At 55.2% G+C, this 8,470-nt stretch overlaps 1 protein-coding gene across 1 annotated transcript in view; it reads left to right on the top strand.

Annotated features, from left to right (window-relative positions):
- Positions 1-3,385: 3,385 nt before the first annotated feature.
- The window catches only part of NR4A3 (nuclear receptor subfamily 4 group A member 3), a 46,971-nt gene continuing 41,886 nt past the window's right edge, over positions 3,386-8,470 (top strand). Inside the window, exons 1-3 of the mRNA XM_017884353.1 lie at positions 3,386-3,921; positions 7,158-7,331; positions 8,225-8,296. Of these exons, the coding sequence (XP_017739842.1) occupies positions 8,266-8,296 (31 nt within the window). The 5' untranslated portion in view covers positions 3,386-3,921; positions 7,158-7,331; positions 8,225-8,265. The remainder of the gene's footprint in view (positions 3,922-7,157; positions 7,332-8,224; positions 8,297-8,470) is intronic.

Raw genomic sequence — 8,470 nt, 5'->3', positions numbered from 1 at the left:
TGCCACTCAGTGACCTCTCCAGCAGTCAGTCCCACATCCTACCCGGAGAAGCACTGAGCCAGGAACAGTGGATTGGCTCAGGGAGGTCAGACAACAGCCCTCAGTCTAACAGAGCAGTCCAGGAACAGATGCTGGCCACTTGATAGGAAGAAAAGGATGTAAAGGAAGGAACGGATGTAAAGGAGTAAGGATGTAAAGGAAGGTGGAGGGAAGAAGGGAGAAGGATGCACATAAGTAACCAAGACAGAGGTCCAGAAGACACATCCACTCAAAGACAGAAAACTTTACTTGGAGGTTCTCAGCCAGAGAAAAGAGATTTTTTTTTTTTTTTTAAGTAAACAAGGATACTGGTTTGAAACGGTCACTGGAGCCCAACTCATATGAACAATTTAGTAGCTTTATAACAACCCTGAGTGGACAAGGACCTTTCATATATACTGACATTTAGAAAATGTAGTTTATTCAATAAATTCATTGAAAGATGTCATGTTTCCTAAAAACTGTACCTAATTTTAGGGTTCCTGCTTACAGTGATTCCAGTTCTGCATGAGAGTTTTAATTGAAAGGGGATTAGGGAGGTGAGGGAGGTGCAGAACATAAATGAAATTTTTACAGCATGGAAATAAAAGTATTTTTAAATCTTCTTGGGGGTGAAGAGTTAGGCAAGAAGTAATACGTGGAAACTGTCAAGTGCTTCTCTACACATCCACCCACCAGATACCATCGCAGCCGGCTGGGGGAGTCTCCCTCTTCTTGCCTGACAGCTTCACTTTCTTTGAGATCTGGAGCTGGTGATCACACTGGCCCGTCATGGTATTTTCAGTTAACAAAGCAGTTACTCAACAGGGGAAAAAGCCACAAAGGAGCAGAGCAGCTGCTGCTGCACCCGTGATGCAAGTGCAGGATGAGCCCCGGGCCGCCACCGCCGCCTCGGCTCCTCCGTGACGTCCGGGAAGGGTATCCCCGGCACTCAGGAAGTGGTGGCCGCGGGCAGCTCCGCCCCCACGCGACTCGGGGCTGGCCGCGCTGCCGGGTGGCAAGACCGCCGCGCCTTCCGCAGGGCGGGCGGGGATCACCGTCTACCCACCTCCGCGCGCACACACGTGCCCGCGCCAGGCCCTGCTTACTCCTCAAAGCCTGCGCTGGACGCAGAGAGCCGCCGGCGTCCCCCTCTCTCTCACGGCTCGCACCCACTCACCCGACCCCCGGCGCCGAGCCCGGCCCCGCGTCGTCGGTCACCAGACAGGGTCGAACCGAGTCCAACATGGCGACTCCGCCCCGCCCCGCCCCTCCGCACTCCCGGCGGGGTCAGGGCGCCCCTCACGCGGCGGGCTCGCGCCCGAGACCCTGCTAAAATAGCCAAGCCCGACTATATTTGGTTCGGCCGGATCCCGGCGCGGCCGCGCGCACCCGGCCCCGCCCCCGCCGCCCCGCCCCGCGCGCCTGCCCCGCCCGCGAGGCGTTGAATGGGAGAAGGGGCGGGGGGACGCGAGGGGAAGCCGGCTAGCTCCGCTATCTGGCGGCCCGCCGCCGGCGGCGGGTCCCGGCCAACCCGCCGAATTTAGTAACATCGCCTGCGTCAATCACGCGCCTCTGCGTGGCGTCAGCGCAGCGCGGTCCAGGTCCTGCTCCCCCTCCAGCCCTTTGAATGGATACAATGTAGCAGGGCGCCCTCCTTCCTTCCAGGCTCGGATTGGAGACGCCGCGGCAGTACAGAAGACTCGGTTGCTCTCCGCCTTGGGTATCAACTTGTGCGGAAGAGAGCAGCGCAATGTACCTCCCTATCTATATACCCTCCATCAATTGCAACGCCCAAACCTGATAGTTTGCATTACATTGGATGTTAGGTATAGGGATCAGAAGAATGAATAATCATGCCATAGTTTACCTATATGGCAAGTATGTGTTTTCTTGTTTTTGCAAAGTTTCTGCGGTCCTAGCTCGGAATCTTCGATTCTGAAACGCTGTGGCTGTCTACGAACGGAATCCTTTCTATCTCCCTCGGCGCACTCATCGGCTCCGGTTCCCTCCCCTCGACATTCAGGCCAAGACTCCCCCCCGCCACACACACACACAAATTGGGACAGGTCAAATATATAAAATGGTATTTGTGATTCAAGCGGACCACATGGGGACCATTCTATCTGCATTGTTTCACTGAAATATTTTCTCCTCTCCAAAAATTCATTTCTGAAAGAGGCTGTGTTCACTCAGCAGCAACCTTTGGGACTAGGGGTCTTTAACTCTGATAAATTTTGTTTTCATCAAGAAATTTACACTTAAATCTATCATTTCCAGGAAGAAATTGCTTTCCCTCATACCGTCACCCAGGCTATCGGCACACCATTTCATGACAAATGTGTCCCAGGAGACCAAAGCAAATCCCCTAGCGAGGGACTGACTAATAAATCCTGTTGATTGATTTCGAAATGTTTAATTTGGGAGATGTGGGCGGAGGGCATCTACAACCATCAAAAAGTGAAAGTGCTAGTTGAGAGTTTCATTTCTGACCCGGTGCTGGGGAGGAGGAATGATTTGCAGTAGTCAGACCCGCTCAGCTGTTCAACACGTGTGTGTTTGTTTTATACACATTGAGTAGTTTCTGCTGCAGCGCGCGTGTGGATGATGGATGTGCACTTCGCTGGGTTATAACGTGTCCAGTTAAGAAACCCATGCCGGACGTGTAAAGAAATCAAACCTTATCCCCGGAAGCATCTGCATCCCTGTGTGAAACACGCATCCAGTAAATGATGCGGGGAGGGAGGATTAGCCTGGGTGCAGAGGATCGGAGAGACGTAAACAGCTTTAGAGCCTTTGCATGAGGAAAGCGCAGCTGCATCTCAGGGCGTCTTCGGGCTGGTGCCAGACGCCTTCTGCACCGGCTGCCAGGTCACTGAAGCTGGTCAGAAGCTGGCTGGCGGAGCCTTCCCTTTCGGAAGAGCTGTCCTCTCCCTTACCCCCCTCGCCCTGGCTCCGTGCCTCGGGGCAGCCTCGGAGGCGCGCCAGCAGCACTCCTCCAACTCTACTCCACCCGAGCCTGACAGCTGGGCTGTCCCGCCTGACCCGTGGGCAGGCCGCTGCACCCTCCCGCAGACGCAAGCCCTTGGCCAGCGGTTCCGCTGCAAAAGGGCTGGCACCGCGGGTCCGAGAAGCCCCCGGTCGGCCGTGCGGCGGAGTTTCCATTGTGCGGCCGTGCGACTGGCCGAGAAACGCGCGCGCGCGCACACGAACACACACACCCTCCCTCGCACACGCGGAACCGGCTGGGCCAGGGGAGGGAGGAGGAGGGTGACGTAGCGTCCCATGGCGTCACATTGACGTCTCGCATTCCAGGCACTCTATGGAGAGGCCGCTAGGGCTCCTGTGGCATAAATGACGTGCCGAGAGAGCGAGCGAACGCGCAGCCGGGAGAGCGGAGTCTCCTGCCTCCCGCCCCCCACCCCTCCAGCTCCTGCTCCTCCTCCGCTCCCCATACACAGACGCGCTCACACCCGCTCCCTCACTCGCACACACAGACACAAGCGCGCACACACGCTCCGCACACACACTTCGCTCTCCCGCGCGCTCACACCCCTCTTGACCTGAGCCCTTGCTGGTGCAGCGCGGCGTCGCAGCCGGACGACCCTCCCGGGCTCACTTTGCAACGCTGACGGTGCCGGCAGTGGCCGTGGAGGTGGCAACAGCGGCGGCATCCTCCCCCTTGGTCACAGCTCGAGCCAGGACGCCCGCGGAACCTCTCGGCTGTGCTCTCCCATGAGTCGGGATCGCAGCATCCCCTACCAGCCGCTCACCGCCTCCGGGAGCCGCTGGGCTTGTACACCGCAGCCCTTCCGGGACAGCAGCTGTGACTCCCCCCCAGTGCAGATTTCGGGACAGCTCTCTAGAAACTCGCTCTAAAGACGGAACCGCCACAGCACTCAAGTACGTATGAGATTCGCCCAGTTAATAAGGGGACTTGGCTAAAAAAGTTGGCTTGTTGGGAAGCGTCGCTCCTGAAATTGACAACTTTGAGTGTGGGGTTCCCTCCCTGACCTTGCCGCCCGGCTCCGGCTTTGCTAGCCCAGCGGCCCGTAGGTTCTGATCTGAAACTTTTCCCCTGTAGTGGGCCCGCGGGGGTCTCTGGAGCTCGTGGGATTCCTCCCCCACCCGAAGAGGCGAAAAGCCTCTAACAAAGAGGAGGACCGGGATTTGTGCTATAGCGGCTCCAGCGATGTAATTCAGGGTATTTCGGCTCTAGTTGTCATGGTAATGATGCTCTCGGCGGCGGCGGCGGCAGGGAGTTGCAGCTCCGGTGATGAACGGCAGTAATTTTCCTGCCTTTTAAGTAGGATTGAAAATAGGAGCTCTGGTGGGTCCAAGAAAATGTTCCTAATGGTGGCACCGAGCTGGTTCTCTGGAAGGAAGCTTGGGAGGGAAGGGCCTAGGCAGCCGCGGCCGGAGTTTGCAGAGGCACTCGGAGGACCTCAGGAAAGAGGGCGTAATTGTAGGAATGTGGCTTATTGTATTGAAATGAGCCTGGGGTTCCACTAGGCACGTCTGCCTGGCGTCGCTGACATGCCGGTTTACACTTTTCCCTTAGGAGGTAAATCGGGTGTAATTGGCGACTCCCGCGCGCTGACACGTGTGGGGACGGTGTCCCTCTCCTCTGGACCTTGGTTCGGTGTGGGAAAGGCATGCTTTACTTTTTCACTGACAGAACTCGCGCTTTCGGAGAAGTTGCTCCGAGTGTTTTACTCTTAGTAGAAAGGAAAGTTCTCGGTGGTGAGACGAAAGCGGTCATGCGAGCGCAGTCTGCGGAGACTGACTTCCAAAGGCACCTATCCAACCTGTTGGAAGCCTCGGAGCAGAGGCGAGGAAGAACGCATTTGTCCCTTGATTTCCAAAAACGTTCTTGGAGATTGCCTTTTATTTATTTATGCGTCCGGATTCTCCAGAGCGAAGAGCTGCGAGGAGTTAGTAATCAGAAATGTCGGGCTGTGATCCCAGGGCCTTGCGGTGCCGGGAGAGAAGTACAGGGAGCCGTCAGTCATTCCATCACGAGTCCAATGCCGGATCTCCTTTTCCCACAACGGCGAAATATTTTATAGAACCAAGCTGGGGAAAGTAAAAGCTGCCCAACGTGGCTAATGGGCACAATGAATGAAGTTACTTTATTCGAGTTATTTTCGCTGAACCAGATGCTGGCAGAGTTATTATCAAAGGCTCCTTAGGCCACAGCAACCTCCACTCCCGCTCCGCCCCCACGCTCGGCACCCACCCACCCCGTTCCCTGGGACCGTGCGCTCACAGAAATTCTTCCCCGCGGTTTGTCTCGTCTCCCTCGGTCTTTCTGAGAATCTCAGTCTTTCCCTTTCTGTCAGTCTCTCCTTCGCTGCTCTTGCCCCCGCCCAACCTCCGCCCCCGCTCCCCAGGGTTGGAAACTCCGCAGAGGAGCCCGGGTCACAATGGTGCGTTTCACGGTTTTCTCCACACACTTCACCACGGGGAGGGGAACATGGGGGTGTTCCTTTCGTCTGCCCACGAGAAAGAAAGGGGCTTTGACAGAGGTAGTTATTTCTTACTAATTTACAACCCCAAGGCTCTGTGCTCCTGGCCCCGGCGGCCGCAAGCCGGAGCGGCGGAACGTGTTTCCAGGCGCTGAGGCTTTGCCTAGGTAACCGGTCGTTTGTGGGGCGGAGAGAGCGGCGGGGCGCTGGGCTGGGCTGGAGGAAAGGTAGTGTGGGTCCCTCCCGCGAACGCTGGGCGCTCGAGGGGAACTCCTTCGTTGGGGAGAGGCGGTCCCCGCCCACCCGAGTTCAGAGGCCTCCCCTCAGAGAACGACTCTGCTTGAAAGGCCCTCGGGGAATACAGGACGGGATTGCGGGCACCCACTGAAGGGGCTGGTGGGGGATTGCTAGAGACCCCCATTGAAGATGCGGGGAGACGGGAAGCACACGCTACAGCCGTGGGAAGATCCGCTTCTACCCGCTCTACAGCGAGCGCAAGCTTTCCGTCGGAGCAGCTCTGGCTGGGGCTGGGGGTGGCAAGGTAATCCCCCATTTCCTGGCCATCGAGGGTTTCCTGGGCCTGGGGGCTCCGAGTCCCTTTCTCTCTTCCTGCAGGCAAGCCCCGGGCTCAGGGGCGCCAGGAGACGACCCTCACGGCCCCGCGCACCTCAGAGGTTTTTGGCTTGGTTTGATTTGGGGGTTTTTCGATACATGTTCCCACTCTTCGAGCTGCGCCCACCCCGAGCAAAGGGGGCGCTATAGGCCGGAGTTTGGGGCACCCAGTTCCTTCCCTGAGGCCTGCTGAGCTGCGCTTTCAGCTACAAAGTTTCGCTGAGGCTGTGCGCTGAGACGCTGGTCCCGGAGCCGCGGTGGGCGCCCTCAGGAATGTGCCCCCTCTAGGCCGCTGGGTGTCCGGGAGTCTCCAAGCGGCCCACCCTCGAAGACACCGCCCTCTGGGTACAGGGGACCTGCCTTCGCCCGCCCCATCAGCCGCGAACGCCATCCGCTTCGTCCCCTTGCTTCCAGCGCCAGGCTTCTCTTCGCTGTGCCCTTTTGTTTGCTTGACCCCTGGCCCTTGAAACTCGCGGCTAATAGAAGCGAAGCTCCATTAGCATTTAGAATGAAAAGCGCAGACTTTCTTAATTCCTTGGGGCATTCATGCATTCGTTCCGGACCTTGTGCATTTCCTATGCAACGTGTAAAATTTGTATTTGAGGGATGGGGGCGGGCGGAGTTGGAAAATGGCTTTTTTCCGCTGGTGAACACTCACTGACCCCCGTATTCCGGCGGAGCTCATTCTTCAAGTGTTCTGCTTTCTTCGGTTTTCCTGACTTCGCAAGCTCGGAATCAATTGTGGGGGCAGAGAGATCAATTTCTGGGCGATAACAGGCTGCACGTTTTTTAGCCTCGGTTCCAGTGCCACAAAATAGTGGTAGGCGCGGTGGGTTCGTACAACCTTTCCTCGGCTTCCCCAAGGCTGTGTGATGCTTTTTGCCCAGGGGGACTCCTGTACCATTAATCACCCTTAATTTTATGATAATTCTTTGTAATTAATGTAGCATTTCTAGAGGTTGCCAACCAATTCCCCCAGTCCCCAATGCGCCCAGCCCGGGTCGTAGTGACCCATCCTGGTCTCACTGTGACCTATGTCCTCTCTCCCCGTGCCTGTAGAGCCCACTGCGGAAGAGCGCAGCCCGGCAAGCCCGGGCCCTGAGCCTGGACCCTCAGCGGTGCCGGGTAGCACTGCCGGCGCTTCACCTCACCGGACGTCCGCTGCTCCTACACTCTCAGCCTCCGCTGGAGAGACCCCCAGCCCCACCATTCAGCGCGCAAGATACCCTCCAGGTAGGTCCGAAGGCACGACCCTTTTCTCCTCCCTGGCCGAGGGAAGTGGGTGGGGGAACCACACACTCGGCGGGCAGCGTGGTCGACCTGCCCAGTGCCAGGACAGTGACTGCTGGCCGCGAATTTCACAACACAGGTGGCTTCCTCACGGGAAGCTCCTCTGTATACCACACCCTGTTGCTACTGAGTGGAGCAGCCAAATTAAATGAAGCTTGCATTGCTCAAAATTAATTTTCCTAAGAGAAATACAAATACACCAATAGATTAGGGTATTTTACACATTTTATTTCATTTTGCTCTTCTTTTATAGCCAGTGTACACATGTAAGAGTTATGGAATCACTTAGAGCAATACTGAGCATTTTCATTTATATAAAACCCAAATCATTTGGGTGCAGAAGTTTGGATGACTGAAGCTGGGAGGGAAAGAGAAAAGCATTTGAGCTGAAAACCAAAGAGTAAATTTGAGTTTGGCGAAAGAACAGATTGCACGTTTGGTTTGTACCACCTCTTTACAAATTTGTTAAAGGAATACTAGGTGCCAAGCCTGTGTGGGCACAATAGATAATGCAGATAAATAGAATACAATCCCAGCAAGCTCATCTTCTAGAGAGAAACCTCAGAAAGACACAAATAAGAGCAATAGGAAGGGACTGGCCGGAAAGAATGACAGAAAAGACTAAGGGAGAAATCCTAGAGGTGCTGAAGGGAGAAGGAGAATAGATGAAAGATCAGGCAGTGTTCTTTCTTTTAAATGATTAGCCTTCCTTTCATCCCAGCAACTGGACAGCAAGATAAGTAACTGGACTTCAAACTAGTGAGTGTATTTTTAAGGCCCTGCTTGTTAAAGAAAAGCTTGAACTGGCCTCTCCTCATCACTGCTTCTTCCAACAGGCCCTCATCACCTTTTTTCAAGTCAAGATTTCATCCCATACATGCATGACTCAATCAGATTTGGAAATGTGGGTAAGAGAAAGATGTCAAAGGAAATGTGAAGTATTCACTTCTCTATTAGTCACACCTTTTACACCATAGACTCCAAAGAGGCGTTAAGCACCTGGTTTTCCTTTGGCTCAGAAAAACCAACCACCAGAAACCGCCGTTTTTTTTTTTTTTTTTTTTTTTTTTTTTTTTTTTTTT

The sequence above is a fragment of the Rhinopithecus bieti genome, unplaced genomic scaffold, assembly GCF_001698545.2.
Source record: "Rhinopithecus bieti isolate Rb0 unplaced genomic scaffold, ASM169854v2 scaffold_12088, whole genome shotgun sequence".
Classification (NCBI taxonomy): Eukaryota; Metazoa; Chordata; class Mammalia; order Primates; family Cercopithecidae; genus Rhinopithecus; species Rhinopithecus bieti.
Note: the sequence above shows the minus strand (reverse complement) of the source record. Positions and strands in the feature narration are given on the sequence as shown.